General features: G+C 41.3%; 1 protein-coding gene across 1 annotated transcript; it reads left to right on the plus strand.

The window, feature by feature from the left end:
• Nucleotides 1-236: 236 nt before the first annotated feature.
• On the plus strand, nucleotides 237-17,681 carry LOC145397070 (glutamate receptor-like). Its single transcript, XM_080270279.1, has 4 exons — nucleotides 237-373; nucleotides 15,020-15,258; nucleotides 16,883-17,067; nucleotides 17,406-17,681. The coding sequence occupies exons 1-4, from the start codon at nucleotides 237-239 to the stop codon at nucleotides 17,679-17,681; spliced, it is 837 nt and encodes a 278-aa protein (XP_080126405.1).
• The last annotated feature ends 245 nt before the right edge of the window (nucleotides 17,682-17,926 follow it).

Genomic DNA, 17,926 nt, shown 5'->3' on the forward strand with positions numbered 1-17,926 from the left:
TGCCATACCTAGTGGGGTAATATATATATATATATATATATATATATATATATATATATATATATATATATATATATATGTATATATATATATATATATATATATATATATATATATATATATATATATGTATATATATATATATATATATATATATATATATATATATATATATATATATATATATATGAACTTTTTTTTTCACAGATCAGTTCCCTAATATGAATGATCACGGGATGAAGATAGTTGCTGTTCGCTACTTCCCCTACGTGGACTACACCCCGGACACTGATGAACCATACAGCACCGCCACCCTTAAAGACTCCATGGATGCCAGACTCATAAAGGAATTCTCAAAAAAGTTGAATTTCACGTAACTAACTCTTTTGTGTATTCGGCAAGAATGTTGACCGTGCTGGTTGTCTACCTGTCCTTTCTATGTGGAAGTTACTATTCTGTCTCTTACCGCACCTGCATTGCTAAATGGTGATTGTATTGTACTGAAGTGAAGTTCTTTTCTTTAAACTGTTTAATTACTTGTACACTGTCTGTTCCTATTGGCACCTTTCTGGCCTGGAGTTTCATAAAAGATAAAAGAGCTCAGATAGAGAACGCACAGTTCTTCGTAAATTATCCAGATGTTACATCAACATCTGCACTACCTGTACATTGCTTTTTACTACAGTTCCTTGGTGAAATTCCTTTGCTCTTGACCAAAATAGGTAGCTATTCCAAAGTTAAAGCTCTTTCTTTTCTACTGAATTATGTGTTTCAGTGTTCCTCATATAAAAGCTAGATAGAAATATTAATAACGAATATTCATTCTCAGTGTTAAAAGAAGTTATGCACTGACTTCTCATTCTTTCCTGTTGATCATGTGTCAGTCAAGCAGATCATGTGTCAAACAATCAAGAGCTTGAGGATATTCATATTTCCATGCAAGTTTACGTCACTGCTTGGTCTTCGAGGCATCAGGGAGAAAACCGGTGCTAGGTAAATGCTGTCTCGGGAATTATGTTTCCCATCTTTACTCTGCCTAGGAACAGGAAAACAGGTAAACATTTTAATTCATCTCTGTCTATTGCCAGACACCTGAATCCCGTACGGGGCGGCCACAGACAAGTCGCCTCCATGTTGCCGTCCCCTGCCATTTCACTGCCCTGCTCCCAACTCACACCCTCCTCCTCTCTCTCATATACCTCTCCACTCCATCCCTCCATCTCATCCTTGGCCTCCCCTTCTCTCTCCCCCCCTCCACCTCACTCACACTACCCTCGTCTGACTCTCACTCTTCATCCTCTCCACATGTCCAAACCACCTTAGTGTGTTTCTCCTAACACTTCCTATCACATCCACATCCACGCCACAACAGTCCTTCACATCCTCATTTGTCACTGTGTCTCTCCATGTGACTCCACATGCTCCTCTCAAATAACTCATTTCCACTGCACTCATTCTTGACGTCTGTCCCTCCAGGAAGGTCCAAACTTGACTTCCATACGTTAGAGTTGGTATCACAATACTATCAAGTAGTAACTTTTTAACTTCCATGCTTACTTCCCTGTTTCTTATCATTGCTTTCAAGGAACCAGCAACCTTTATTCCTTGTCGTACCTTTTAAGCACTTCATCCTCCAAACTTCCATCCTTACTCATCACACTCCCCAAGTACTTAAACGCAGTCATATTCTATTTCCTCCTCATCCAACCTCATTGTACAACCACTGACTTACTCCTCTCGAAGACCATAACTTTACTCTTCCCTACATTCACCTTTTAACATATCTGTAACAGATTTTTTTTTTTTTCATATGCTGGGAAGAAGGTACAAAATGCCAGGAGCCCGCAAGCCATTCCTTCCAAGAGAAAAATAATAAAAGCAGTACAACAGAGAGCCAAATTCAAGATCCGTTCATTTCGAGATGCCTGGACGCACTGAGTTTGAAAGATTGGAGATCATAAGAAGTAGGAAATACAGACAGAAGGAAACAGTTCCAGAGTTGGCCTGTTGCATACATGAAGGACTGGGAGTAACGGTTAACCCTTGCATTAGAGAGTTTAACACAAAAGGGATGAGAGTTTGTTGCTAGACGGGTGCCACGCACCCGTCGTGGAGGTGGAGGGATGCAAGCACAGAGTTCAGAGGAGCAGTGACCAGTAACAAAAAAATTACGTGTGACGTTTCTTCTTAGACTTTAATGCTATTATGTAAACTGGAGTGCAATCCAATGATATCCCAGTGTGTGATTTATTATCATCGTCATCATCATCATCATCATCCAGACCTCCTTTCCCACCCTAGGGCAGAGTGAGGAGTAGTAATGTCCTGACAGCCCAAATTTGCCCAAACCAATTGGCCACGCTTCCATTCACCAATCACTCAAGCCCCCGGAATCATGGCTCTGTCGAATACGCCAAAAACATTCACCACGCTCTGTAGCTTCACAGAAACGTATCCGATTGAGTAAATCCGGACGCTGCAACGTAAAAAATATCTGGAAATATTTTATGAGTTCACCTACACCTTTGTGTACCTGGTTTTAATATTATGGAACTTTGAGTGGGGTATGTGGGGAGGGAATTGACCCAAGCGACCTGCCGCTTAGTTTTTCTTCTCAGCTAGTGTGATACGGATGATTTATGTCCTAAAAAATATAAAACGGAACCCTTTTGCCATATGCTATATACTTGTAAAATATTCCAGAAAAATAACGATACCAGGATCTTGACAGTAACTGGAGAGGACTGACCTTTGTCCATGATTATTGTATGTCTCGAATTATGTATGATATTTATGTACTGACAAAGAGAAACAGTCAAGGAATGCAGAAAACACTTCTAACCCGCTGAAACATATTTGATTTCACACATTTGGCTCAGTGCTGTTACTTTTTCACCCCTTCAGCATCTATAGATGCCGCTTTTCACTCGTCTATAAATTTTTAAAAGTTGTCTGCTTTGGAGATAAAATTTGCCGTTTCTTATGGATTTGCAGTGCACTGAAATCAAAAATGATAAAAAAAAAACAGCTGATCTGCTAGTGTTTCGAAAATAAGTTTTATATATTACAGTTATGTACATAGCGCCGACAGTACACTGTTACTCATAAACTTCAAAGCAATGTATTTCCATCCGTTTGTGATTCTACATGGATATATTATTTTTACATACCACGTATATAATACTCTTATTATTTGTCCGTACATAGAGTTAAATATAGAAACAGGAGAGTTGAGGCTTGCAGAAGTGGAGAAAGCAGTAAAACAGTTAAAGAATAATAAGGCACCAGGGGAGGATGGTTTATTTCCGGAAATGTTTAAAGTGGAGGGGGATAGATTAATAATGATCTTGACCAAGCTATTTAATAAGATATGGGTGACGGGGTTACTACCATCAGTTTGGAAGAATGGTGTAATTGTTAAAATTCCGAAGAAGGGAGACCTGAGTGAATGTGGTAATTGGAGGGGAATCTCTTTGTCACCGATAGCTTTGAAAGTTTTCAGTAGAGTGTTGTTAAATAGGTTGGAGCCGGTGGTTGAGGGTATTCTGAGGGATGAACAGGCTGGTTTTAGAAAGGGACGTGGTTGCAATGATCAGATCTTTATAGTTAGGCATTTGATGCAGCAAGTTAATGAAATGAGAGTACCGTTAAGTCTTTGTTTTGTTGATTTTGAAAAGGCTTTTGATAGTGTTTCGAGAGAGACTATGGGGAAGATCATGAGACATTATGGAATACCAGAGGAGTTTGTGAGGGTCATTATGAACATGCATGAGGACACATTTTGTAAAGTGATGGTTGATGGTTGTCTGAGTGATTCGTTTGAAGTCAAGTCCGGAGTAATTCAAGGTGGTGTTCTATCGCCTTTACTATTTAAATTGGTCATTGATTACATTATGAAACGCGTTGGAACAGAAACCGGTGCAGGTATACTTTGGGGAGAGAACAGGAAATTTTTGGATTTAGATTATGCAGATGATATAGTTTTGATTTGTGATGGGCCAGAAGAGATGCAGAGAGTGTTGGACTGTTTGGTGAGTGAAGGTCGCAAGGTGGGTTTGGTTATTAATTGTGGAAAAACTGAAATAATCAATATGAATATGGAAAATGCGCAGGAATGTGTAATTGGAGGTATGGTTGTAAAGCAAGTTGATAGGTTTAAATATTTAGGTACTTATTTAGCCAAGGATGGTTCTTTGAACTTTGAATTCGAGGAAAGGTTAAAGAAGGCTAATCAGGCAATGGGAATGCTTAAAAATATTTGGAATAATAACAATTTTTCTGTGCATACAAAAATCAAACTTTATAAGGTAATGGTTAGGAGTATCTTAATTTATGGACACGAGTCTTGGTACAGCACAGTGACTATGGAAAATAAATTCTTGGTGTTTGAAAATAAAGCACTTAGAAGAATATTAGGAGTTAAGTGGTGGGAAAGGATACCAAATAGTAGAATTAGAGAAATAACGGGAGTGCAGCCGATCGATGAATATGTTAGATTCTCACGATGGAAGTGGCTAGGACATGTGTATAGGAGACAGGGAATAGTACGAGGTACACCAGGGTGGGTGGCACTTGGTAGGAGAGGTAGAGGAAGGCCAAAAGAGACGTGGGTGAGGACAATGAGACGGGAAGCTGGAGATGAGTGTTGGGGAGATCTTGAGGAGTTAGCACAAGATAGGATGTGGTGGTGTGAGTTCATCGAGGCCCTATGCATCCCCGAGGGTGCCACAGGAAATGATTGATTGATTGATTGACATAGTTCAACCATTACTCAGCTTCTGAACTGTGCATATGGGCTTGTTTCGAGTGTTCATGAAATGGAGCATCCCTAGCAATAGCCTGCAAGCGTTGGTGGGCTTCATTTGCCCTGATACCGCTTCTCCAATGCTGCACTGTCCTGGTGAAATCGATCGCCATGTTCGTCGCACACTGCTCCGCAGTTTGTGGAAAGAAAACTAAATGAGAGTGCAAATAAATAAGTCTTGAGTGATTTTTGCAGCCAAGCTTATTGTATGTCGCAAGGAAGTTTTACACCAACTCCCTGTAGTTGTCTGCCATGATGTTTCCAAGAAATGTTGTTGTTACTAGCCTGAAGGCTTGCCAAGCATCCTTTGCCACACATTGCGCTCTCAAATGGATCATTTTGAAGAAGTTAAGGAATCTCAGGACCAACAAAAACACATTTATTTATTTTTGTTTGACATAACCCTGGGAATTTCACACAGAGACACTTGAAGGCTTCATTGAGTTTGTCCATGGCTTTGACAAGGTGGTGAATGCTTAACATTCTTCCTCTCTGGCTCCACTGACTATCGAATGAGTAACCAGTCTCTCTTGGTGTAGCGAGACCGTCTTGCATGACTATCCTTTTCACAGAGCAAACAGCAGTACTTTGTGTATCCAATCTACAGACCAAGCAAAATGGTAATAATTCTTCAGGTCACCGCAAAGCTGCCACTGATATAGGTCGTTGTTTATTGACCTCAACAGTTGTTTCATTTTGTCATAACTTTCCATTACATGGACTGCATGGCCAACTGGAATGGATGGCAAAACATTATCATTGTGCAGCAAAATACCATTACCACTCGTCTTTGATCAATCAGTGGTAAGTCAATACTCAACTGGATTATGGACGATGTTGAGTGTTGCCATCGGACCATCGATGTTGTTGCAGGCTACAAGATCATCATCCATGAAGAAAAGCTGGACAAGATTCCTTTGACGGTCAGGAACATGGAATTCCTAATCATATGCTAGGAGTATCCACTGCTGTAGTTTGTAGCCCGACTACTCTATCTTGTTCTTGTGCATTTCCAAATCCCTAACAAGATCATTCACTTCAACTTCTGTTATGAGGTGGGATTCAGTGGAAGAGGGTGGGACAAAATCTGAGTCAGGTGACGTTGTTGGTTCTGAGGTAGATGTTTTAAGGTTCCCCTCCTCCTCGTCTGACCAAATAAGAAGGATTCTGGTGCTAAAGGAACAGGCACCAATCCCCGTGGGGTACTGGGCGAATAGCTGCCTGAATGTTTGGATATTTTACAGTCCACTTTATCTGCTCTGACAGACTGTTCCTGAATAGGGGGCACCACATTGAAGTAGCAATTGCTTTAATGATGTGTTGGTTCTCGACAAATCAGCAAACGGCATATATTTCCTTTCCTTAATTAAACACTGGCCAAGATTTGTTGCACAAGTGTTGCAGCGTATAGCTGGAGCCCGGCATTTGTCTTGATCTCCAGTTTTACAGCCACATTACAGGTGGTAGTTTTTAACTACAGCAGTAATACTGTGCTTTTGACTCAAATGTCATTTCGCCACAAATATCTCTGAAATTACCTGCCTTGTTAAATCAAGTACGAGGCATCACTGTTCACTTTCGCTAAACAGCAATATGTCCCTTCGCAATATCAAACAGAATTATACAACGAGGGAGTTGACTGTACCACCAGTCGAACAAGGCAGTAGTCCAAAGATGGACGGAAGGCCAATGATAGGGAAAGCTAGAGCTCCCATTTCATCAGCCCACGGAAATAACTTCTGACCATCCCCCATTACCGATTTTTTTTTCCATCTTTCAGTAACAGAGAATAGACCAGCATAATCTCTTATACAATTTCTTCCAACTGTCGACACCAAACTACTTGCACAATACACACCACATTTCTTTTTTATCTTAAAAAGAAAAATGGCATCTCAGCACCCAGTCTTTGAGTCCCCCAGGGTGGCTGGGGGACATAAATTCTCCCACCATCCTCGCCTCTCCCAGTGACGGCCAAGAGAATTGCTTGGAACCAACGTCTGACTCACTTCTTCATTTTCATTAACATTCACTGCCTTTCCTCTAATTTCTTATCTGTTGAACACCATCTCTCTTCCTCTAAACCTCACCTCCTCCTCTGTAATGAGACCCAGTTGTCTGAGGCGACTGATAGCAAACCCTTCTCTATATCCTCCCGCTTTCTCTGTCTCTATCTATATACCTAAGCTGCTTCCCCTCCCTTAGCCAAGACAGGACGATACACTCTCAATTTACTCTCTCTCTCTCTCTCTCTCTCTCTCTCTCACACACACACACACACACACACACACACACACACACACATATTTACATGTATCTTAGTCCCAAGGGAAGAAGGGACAGATTCTCACTGCATCACACTCCACAAGGGTCAACTGTGCAGTGCAACCAGCTACATCCACTGCAGGGCCCAACAGTAGAGCTGGTTTATCTCTGCCACATCATAATGGACCCATCCCCTTACCCACACCTGACCTGATCAGCTGATCAGACCAAACGTGGAAGAATATCCTCTCGGGCCGCATCACCATTTACCCATTCACAATTTTTCTCCAGTCATCCCTAGCATGCGCAGCCATTCTTCCTTTCTCTACAAACAACACACTCGCATCTACTGCTCTCTTCACATTGTCTATCCATCCTATTCGTGGTCTTCCTCTCAGCCTTACACCTCTCACATCCGACCCCACTATCTTTTTCACCAATTGCTCTTCATCTATTCTCTCCATATGCTCAAACCACAGCAACAATTTCTGTTCAACTGGTTCTCTATGCTCACTTCAGTGCCAAAAGTTGCTATTGTTCATATATACGCAACAACATATCTTGCTCTCATATTCCTTAACTTGAATCTTATGACTTCTCTCCCCTCTGACCTCAGCTATTCTCTCATTCTCTGACTAATATGTCTGTGCTGTTTGCTTATCTGCTACTTCTGTTGACTACGAAAAATTCTTTGACTATCTTACGTCAAAGATGGAACACATCCTCACATTTTCTCCTTTCTCTTAAATCTTTATTCTAGGTCATTTTAATCGTCACCACCACTTTTAACTCTCTTCTTTCACTGGTCCACCTCCTGAACAAGTCTACATCTTCTCTGTCCTTAATGACCTAAAGCATCTTGCTCAGTGTCCCGCCTGCATCCCTGACTGCCTTGGAGAGAGTTCCAACATACATGACCTTTTCCTTACAACTTATCCATCTTGTTATGCGGTAAATATTTTCTCTGTTAGACCTCTCCAGCCCTGACCTCGTTATCTTAACCTGTCCTATCACTCCAATAACGCCTGTGGACCCTACCAAGGAGCGGCAGCTTTGGCACTGTGGAGCTGCTGATTGGGAGGCCCTCAGGCAGTACTTCTTTGATTTTCCCTGAAATGATTATCGTTTCTATGGCCGTCATCCATCTCAGTATGACTTGCATATCATGGGGGTTATTCTCTTGGGCATGGAAGCATACATTCCTCTGTTATCCTCTGTCTGTTAAAAAAAAAAAAATGGTTTAATCGCATTTGTTCTACTGCTGGCTACAACAAGGAGACAGCCTTCAAAAGTTACCGGAGCCAACCCTCCCCTGAAATTCATCTCTTTTATGTTTCTGTCAAGAATCATGCCAAGTCTGTCCTTTGCTCTGCAAAAAATAATTTCATTCTTACTAAATGCTCTGAACTTTCTATTTCAAATTCTTCCCACTCCTCCTGGCATCTTATCAATATATATCGTTTCTAACAACTTTACTTCATCATCCTTCCCTCCTTTTTTTTTTTTTTTGCTCTGATGACTCTGTAACTGTTTCTTCTACTGATAAAACTGAACTCTTCACTCAGACTTTCCATTCCAATTACACTTTATTTGATTCTGGTGCTGTTCCTCAATCACTTCCCTTCCTCATGGTTGACATTAAAATTTCTTCAAGTATGTGTTTTCTGCCTTCTGTGCTACACGCTGCCTAGGTAAACTCTTTTGCCTCTGCCTGTCAACTTGTACCTTTTCTTCTTGCTGGACGTTTGCTCTCATTCAGCCTGTTCCAAAGAAGGGTGACCATTTCCAACCCTCTAACTATCGTCCAACAGCTTTAACGTCTTGTATTTCTATTAGGCTGGCTTGGCGAGCTGTTGGAATGTTGAAATCTGTTTGGAATAATAATACGTTTTCGGTTCATACTAAAGTAAAAATTTACAAGTCCATGGTTAGACCAATTTTAATTTATGGGCATGAGTCATAGTTCAGTACAATCGCAACAGATCAGAAAGTATTAGGATTTGAGAATTTAATACTGTGAAGGATTCTTGAGGTAAAGTGGCAAGACAGAGTTACGAATGAAAGAGTACCGAATATTACGAGAGTGGAACCAGTTGATGAATATGTGAGACTGTCTCGCTGGAAGTGGCTGGAGCACATATATAGAAAAGAAGGCAGTTTAATACAGGATGTGCCAGAGTTGACTGCTAGAGGAAGAAGGGGTAGAGGTAGGCCGCGGGAAACCTGGTTGAGGACAATGAAAAGAGAAGCAGGAGAGTAGTGTTGTGGGGCCTGAAGGAGATGGCAAAAGACAAATTTTGGTGGAGAGAGTTCATCGAGGCCCTATGGTTCCCGTGGGGTGCCACAGGAAATGATCGACTGATTGATTGATTTCTAAACTTGTTGAATCTGTTCATTACAAAATAATTTTAAGGTACGTTTCCAATCATGATCTTCTTTACGATTGCCAGTATGGGTTCTGTCAGGGACACTCCACTGGTGACCATCTCACTTTCCTTTCAGATTCCTGGTCATCTTCCTCTCGGGACCTTGGCGAAAGCTTTGCCATTGCATTTGACACCTTAAAGGCTTTCGATTGAGTCTGATATAAATCATTAATATCCAAACTGCCCTCTTATGTTACTGTCCATCTGTCTGAGCCTTCATCTCTTGCTTCCTTTTTCGTCGTTCTACAGCTGCTATTCTAGACGTCCGCTGTTCTTCTCCTAGAGCTATCAGTAGTAGTGTTCCTCAGGTATCTGTCCTATCACCAACTCTCTTCTTTCTCTTTATCAATGACCTTCTAAGCTGAATATCTAACCTTATCATCTTTCCATCTGCACCTTTCCATCTGCTTCGCACAGAGTCCATCTATGCAGTTGCTTCAACAGAAAAGGGATGAGGAGATGGTAAACTTAATGTCTGGCTTGGATCTGATTGGGGTAAAATTAATCTTGTTATTTTTAATGTATCAGAAACGCAGTTCTTACATCTTTCGATTCGTCAACATCTGCTAAAGAAATATCCTCGAAATTTAAAAATGTCCAACTCAATCTTGCATCGTCTTTGGTCATACTTCTCTTGGAATTTGATTCTCTTGAAATTTATTTTGGAGAGATCATATTAGCTCTCATGTAAAATCTGCTTCCAAGTGATAAGGTATGCTAAGCCAAATCAATGCCTACTTTACCCCCTCACAGTTCTTGACTTTGTACATAGACTTTATTCGCCCCTGTGTGGAGTACAACTCTCATGCGTGAGGAGGATCTCCACGTACAGTAGTACTCAACAAGGCTGAGTCGAAGGCTATTCGTCTTATAAGCTCTCCTTCTCTTACTGGCTCCCTTCAGATTGCATCTCTTTGTTGTACTGTTCCATCTTTTATCTCTTTTCAGTCCCTACTTCAATGGTCACTACTCCTCTGAACTGTCTGTTTGCATCCCTCCACCATTATGACGTTTGCGTAACACCCGCCTATCAGTAAACTCTCATCCTTTTTCTGTCCACTTTTCTGATGCAAGAGTTAACCGTTGCTCTCCGTCCTTCATGTATGCAACAGTTCAACTCAGGAAGTATCTATGTCTGTATTTGCTACTACCGCATGACTTTCAGTAAAGGCATCTCAAAATTAATTAATCTTGACTATGGATCTCTGTTATCTTGTTTTTATTTTTTCCTTGGAGGGAACAGTTTGCGGACTTCTAGCATTTGGTTTCTTTTTCCTTACAAATATATATATATATATATATATATATATATATATATATATATATATATCAGAATAACACCATTTGATCTGCAGGGTTTATATAGGACACACACACACAAAAAAAAAAAAACTTTTATTTATACATTCAGTCAAATTGTTGCCCGTGTATGGATCATTTCTTGTTTGAAATAAGATCCAAGTCCAATTATTACTCAAGTATCTTATGCTATTCAGTTCAATGATCGTAGATACTCAGCAAGTAGAATATCGTTAAAAGTAGAGCCGATCAGACATTCTCACTGACTCCCAAACAGTAAAGTCTGATTATGTTTGTCTTGGAAGCATTTTCCATTTTGAATAAAAACTCATTTCCACCCTGTTCCCACTATCTCCATACGACATTCGTTAACTCAGAAGAGACTTTTCGAAGTCAAGAGAGGGATTAGATGTGGACCATTACAACATTGTTACTGGAGTGATGAAAATGGCATCATAACCTGTGGTAACAGTCTAAAAAATATTAAATTTTAGGCTGTGACCACAGGTTGTGATGCCATTTTCCTCACACCAATAGTCAAAGTATTGCTAGTCCTTATCTAATCCCTCCCTTTATTTCGAAAAGTCTCTTCTAAGATAAGGAAGGTAGTTTGGAGATAGCAAGAACAAAGTGGACATAAATTTTTATTCAGACCTGAGGAAATAATTTTAAATTCTCTTTAACCCCTTCATTTCTGTCGTCTATCTATATACCTAGGCTGCTTCCCCCAAGGAGAGGGAGGTAGCTGAGACAGGAAGACACACTCCCCATTTACTCATCCATTCAAACACATTCATTCGCATCTTAGCCCCAAAGGGGAGAACAGACAGATCCTCACCACACCACACCGCACAAGGGTCAACTGCGCAATGCAATCAGTGACATCCGCAGCACGGCCCGACAGCAGAGCTGGTTTACCCCTGCCACATCATAACAGACTCATTCCCTTACCCACACCTGGCCTGAAATAGCTGATCATACCAAATGCGGGAGAATATCCCCTCAGGCCTGCGTCATCACTTATTCATTCACAATTTCTCTCCATTTATTTATATCATGCACAGCCACTCTTCCTTGCTCAACAGAAATCCCTCTCGCATCCAGCACTCTCTTCACACTGTCCATCCATCCTATTAGTGGTCTTCCTCTCAGCCTTACACCTCTCACATCAGATCTAGTTATCTTTTTCACCAATCGCTCATCATCCATTCTCTCCATATGCCCAAACCATCGCAACACCCTCTGCTCAACTCTACCAGCCATCTCCCGAACAACTCCAGTTCTCCTTCGCACTTCGTCATTCCGCGCTCGATCCATACGCGTCACTCCACACATACTCCTCAGACACCTCATCTCCATTACATTCAAACTTTTCCTCTCTGCTACACCCATATTCCATGTTTCAGCCCCATATAATGCAGTGGTACCACAACACCCTCATACAGCCATCTCTTTACATCCATTCTAAGAGAACGACATCTAAACACTTTTTTCATTCCTCCCAGCATCTTTCCCACTTCATTTATTCTAAACTTCACTTCTGCATCTATTCTTCCATCCACAGCAACATGTGACCCTAGATATTTAAAACACTCTACCTCCTCATGCAACTCGCCATTCAAAACTATATTCATCCCCCTACCATCTACCAACCTCGTATGCTTCATCACTTTACTCTTATTCTTATTTACTTTCAATTTCCTCCTTTCACACACCCTTCCAAACTCATCTACCAACTGTCTCAATCTCTTCTCTGAATCAGCCACCAGTGCAGTATCATCTGCAAACAGCAGGTGCTTCAGATTCCACTCTCCACCATCAACATTCACCAAAGTCAGACCTCCACCTAAAACTCTTGCATTCACCTCCCTTACAACACCATCCATGTAAATATTAAACAACCAAGGCGACATCACACATCCCTGTTGCAGCCCCACTCTCACAGGAAACCAATCACTCACAGCATTTCCCACTCTTACACACGCTCTACTATTTACATAAAAACTTTTCACCCCTTTTAGTAACCTACCATCAAGTCCATACAATCTTAAAACAGTCCACAAAGCCTCCCTATCAATTCTATCATACGCTTTCTCTAAATCCATAAATGCCCAAAACACATCCTTGCCTTTCGCTAAATACTTTTCACACACTTGTCTCACCGCAAACACCTGATCCACGCATCCCCTCCCTCTCCTAAAGGCACATTGCTCATCACCAATCACTCCCTCTGTACCCTCTCTAACTCTTAGAATTAACACTCTACCATACACCTTACCTACAACACTCAACAGACTTATACCCCTAAAGCTAGTACATTCATACTTATCACCCTTGCCTTTATACAACAGGACCACACAAGCACTTGCCCAGCTAACTGGCACCATACCTATCACAAAGCACACATTCAACAATCTTACTAACCAGTCAGCAATAGTCACTCCACCACCCTTCAGGCATTCCACAGCACACCCATCCATACCTGCAGCTTTCCCTGTTTTCATCTCCTTTACTGCCTTCTCCACTTCCTCCTTCGTGATCAAAGAATCATTGAACTCTCCCAACACATTTATTCCTTGCACCCTTCCATCCACCACAATCTCAGCCACCCTTTCCTCCTCTACATTTAACAATTTTTCAAAATACTCTGCCCATCTCTTCCTTACTGGATCCATCTCAATTAACATCCTTCCATCCTCTGCTTTTACTTGTTCTTACTTCCCAGACTCTCCCTTTCGCACCCTTTTCACCTCCTTCCAAAACATTTTCTTATTCTGTTGAAAATTCTCTGTCAGCCGCCTACCCCACCTCTCATCTGTAGCCACTTTAACATCACGCACAGCCCTTCTCGCCCTATTCCTCTTTTCCTTATACCTCTCATATGACATCCTTCCTCTGCAGCCACATTTCATATGCACGTCTCTTCTCAGCAACAGCTATACTTACTTCCTCGCACCACCATTCACTTCCTTTTCTTACACCACCACCCACACGTCTCACGCCACACACCTCTTCTGCATGCCCCACCACAGCACACTTAAATAACTGCCATTCATCCTCCACACTGCCATTTTCCAGATCTTTCACTGCGTTCCACTCATCTTTCAATTTCTCCTGATACTCTATCTTTTTATCTCTTTTATCCAACTCACTCACTTTCAAAACCTCCCTGCCACACCTAACCCACCTAGCTCTCACCCATCTCTTACCTACTCTTAACTTCCCTCCACCAGGTAGTGGTCAGACATACCTCCACCCTCCCCTCTCAGAACTCTCATATCCAACAGTCTTCCTATTACATTCCTAGACACAACCACATAGTCCATCAAAGCTCTATCAACAACCCTTCCACCCTCCTGTCTCACCCATGTATACTTATAAATATCTTTCTTCTCAAACAGCGTATTTCCAATCACCATCTTTCGCTCAACACACATAGCTATCATTCGCTCCCCATTTTCATTTCTTCCAGGCACACCGGGCATACCAACTACACCTTCAACTGCTACATTTCCCACTCTAGCATTCAGATCTCCCATCATTACCACGTTCACATTCGCTCCAAAACTCTGCAGACACTCATCAACATCATTCCAGAAAGACTCCCTCTCGTCTTCATCCCTTTCACTACCAGGCCCATATGCACTCACAAACACCCACAACTCACGTTCAAATTTCGCTTTCACCCACATCAGTCTCGATGACACCTCCTTCCATTCAATCACACACTGCTATACTTCCGGACTCACTAACAAGGCCACACCTTCTCTTGCCCTTCCTCCATCAACACCTGACAATCTTCCATTCACACTTCCAAACATAGACTTACCCTTCCTTTTCATCTTCGTTTCACTCAAAGCTAACACATCCAACTTTCTTCTCACAAACATTCTCCAAGTCTCCTCCCTTTTAGCCTCACTCGTACTACATTCACGCACATTCATAAACCCAATCTTCAGGGTACGGGGATAACTCTATCCCCTATCCCTTTCTTTGGCCTGTCTCTTTTTAGGAACTAAAAAACAGAGGAGGGGGTCCCTAGTCCCCTCACCCAGCCCTTTTTAGTCGCCTTTTACGACACGCAGGGAATACGGTGGCAGTATTCTTCCTAACACAACCTGGCTGCAGAGTAGTAGTACCACCCCATAGTGCGGCCAGATTGTGTCCCCCCCGCCACTGGGGATGTTTCATGGGTAAACGGTATTAAATCAGTAATTTCTTTTAGTTATGTTGTTCGTGAGGAAATAGACCGCGTGGCGGGTAACCTGAAAAATGGTGTGTATGATGGAATGATGGGCCGACTCCAGAGACACGAGGTAGATTTCTGCAGCGTTGTGGCCCCTTTACGAGAGCGGTTGATCATTTTGGATTACCTGAGAACTTACCCATCCGACGTCATGACTTTGGTGTCATTGAAGCCACCTCCTCTACCACAACACCTCGCCCTTGTCGGACCATTTACAGGTAACTATCACTAAAGCTGTAACTGTCCTTTGCCCGTCACTCTTAAGTTTGACTAATTGTCACTGTTTCGCCATGCTGGCAAAACTACCTCTCTGACTTTATAACCACACTCTCATTTATTCCAACACATCTTCCACAGCACGTGAGCATTTATCTTTCACAGCATGTGAACATTTACATTACCATCGGTGGAGTTCTGGGTGTGGTGGAGGGAAGTGTAATGAGTGTGTGTGGTATGGTGGTGGGTGAGTGGGAGGGGCAGCAGGTGCAAAAGGGAAAGGGAGACAGAGGCAGTGACAGAAGAAGGGACAAAACAATGTTTTAATGTGGAAACAGGTGAGTGGAGGGACTTTCTGCTTGTCAAGAAAGCATATCAGCCAACTCTGCGTGTACAAGGTTACTTAGGGATTTTACCTTGTTTAAACACCAGGTAGTGATGCTCGCCATTGTATAAAGTCCTTATTTAAGGTATTTAAAAAAAAAATACTGTAGGGATAAGATAATTTTGAAGAAGCTCGAATTTGTCATCAGAGGCAAAATGAAATATGGAATAGACCGATAAAACACAAATTACATTTTTCTACAATGATTAATATAAATGCCGTTGCAAGAGATTCTTCCGCTTAATTACTCTAGACCCGATTGTGTCTCTACATTGTGTTATCAGAGAAATAAGAATTTACCAAACATTTTGCACAAACATTTTTTTTTTGTTCTCAGCAGTACAATAGTTGACAATGATATTCGTCAGCATAATTTATGACCAATTAGCATCTTTCCTATCACAACTAATTTTTTATGCCACCATGTAATTGTAATTCTTGTTATTTTATGCCATTAGCCGAGTACAGTCGTGTACAATTTGCAAAATTACGTTGTTAATAATTGATACGATGTATTTAAAAGTGTTATATCAAACTCTAACAATGATTACGAACAAGCTAGCAATGTGAGCGAATGATGTTTACTCTCAGGTAAGTTTGGCAATGGGTGGCCTGGCCCAACCCGACCGTCACGCTAAGCAGAAGCTAATAACTTTACTCCTATGTGAAGTAGAGTTTAAATTCTTTCTGCATGTGATACATTCATTCAATAAATTTTATCAACTAAAAACTCACCCATAAAGGCGTAGGAACCTCTTGGAATCCCGAGTTCTCCAAGGGAGTGTCCGGCTCTAAATGTGAAGGAATCAGATATGAAATCACATTAAAATAGATTTGCAGTCATAACACTGTTTCTTTTTTTTTTTTTTTTTAATCAGCCCTAGCAATTAAATATCGCAGATTCCACGCTCACAAAGTGCACTTTACTGGTATGGTGTATATCAATCATTCTAATATGGACAGCTACTGGCATCCCTTCTTTTGCAAGGAGTGTTCGTTCTGGCGTTGCAATGTTTACCCGCTCCTGCAACTACGCTCGTTCAGAAATTTAGGATTTCCATTGTGTATATTTATGTATTTGGTATTTAGTTTGTGTTGCTCCATCAACGCTGAAACCCAACATTTGAGGAAAGAAATCTTGATTATACTGATATGAATTATTATTATTATTATTACTACTACTACTACTACTACTGCTACTACTACAACTAATATGAAAGAAAAATCTCCAAAACTGTCAGCCATAGTGTGGTTGGGTACCCTGGTGAGTCTGCTGGTGTGGGCAGTGGTGTTATGGATGCTGCAGAGGCTGTGGGTGCAGGTGGCAGGAGGTAAGACTGTACAGTTCATCATCACATTCCTGTACGGCTGGGCCATCCTCTTGGAAGAACCGCCTAAGGATCCATCTGTTAATGTCTCTGGACAGGTAATCACTTAAATATTGAATATTGCATAGTATATCATCCCCATCCGCTGCCCTTGGACATTCCTGACACTTCAAGTATAATATATTTTGCCTTAGAGATCTTTTACAGTAGATGATCTATATGGAGCTTGTTTTCATGTACTCGTACTTCACTGTAAAAGGCTTTCCCCTCATGTAAAATAGTTTTGAGGTAATATATTTAAGTTAATCTTGTTTCATCGTACAGAACGGGTGAACTAGTGGTCTATAGTATTTTATAATTGATGCTTAGTACAGTTGGGAAGCAATATGTGAACTGACTCGTTATAATGACTGATTTATAATTGACCATGTTGTAGATGTTGGTTGGCTGGTGGCTGGTGTTCTGCCTCATCATATCAACGGGGTTCAAGTCTGCCCTGATCGCTCACCTCACCGCCCAGGGCAAGGGTAAGCCGGTGGAGACATTTCAGGACATGCTACATATCCCAGGCTGGAAATGGGGTGTTGAAGCATGGCTGATGACGGGGGCTCCTCTCCACTATTTTTCAACGCACACTGACCCTACTGTCAAAGCCGTATATGAAGGATTTGAGGCAAGTGAACTAAATCTCATTCAGGCATACAGACTATAGTAGACTATAAATAAAGTTATGAGTATCAATGCATACTCTGCAGTAAGGAACGAGGTAGTGTACAGTTCTTTTGAACTGTCTACTACATCCTTTCTTACTGCCATCTTAAACCCCAGCAAACTTTGGATATTAGTGAAAAGTGTCGGTATTATCCATAATTACACAAGTAATAAACCTCTTCAGACAGAGGACATAGGTGTTTTAGTCTACAAATCTCCAAACTGTTTTCATCAACTTAACACATT

This window comes from Coenobita brevimanus, chromosome 40, assembly GCF_032717465.1.
Source record: "Coenobita brevimanus isolate Jiangsu-jjx chromosome 40, ASM3271746v2, whole genome shotgun sequence".
In the NCBI taxonomy this organism is placed as follows: domain Eukaryota; kingdom Metazoa; phylum Arthropoda; class Malacostraca; order Decapoda; family Coenobitidae; genus Coenobita; species Coenobita brevimanus.

Excerpts from the sequence above, each read along its gene's own strand:
- LOC145397070 (XM_080270279.1), top strand. The coding sequence starts at position 237 with ATGAAGATAGTTGCTGTTCGCTACTTCCCCTACGTGGACTACACCCCG. Across the intron at positions 374-15,019 it reads TCAAAAAAGTTGAATTTCAC|TTATGTTGTTCGTGAGGAAA; the intron begins GTAACTAACTCT and ends AATTTCTTTTAG. Across the intron at positions 15,259-16,882 it reads CCTTGTCGGACCATTTACAG|CCATAGTGTGGTTGGGTACC; the intron begins GTAACTATCACT and ends CAAAACTGTCAG.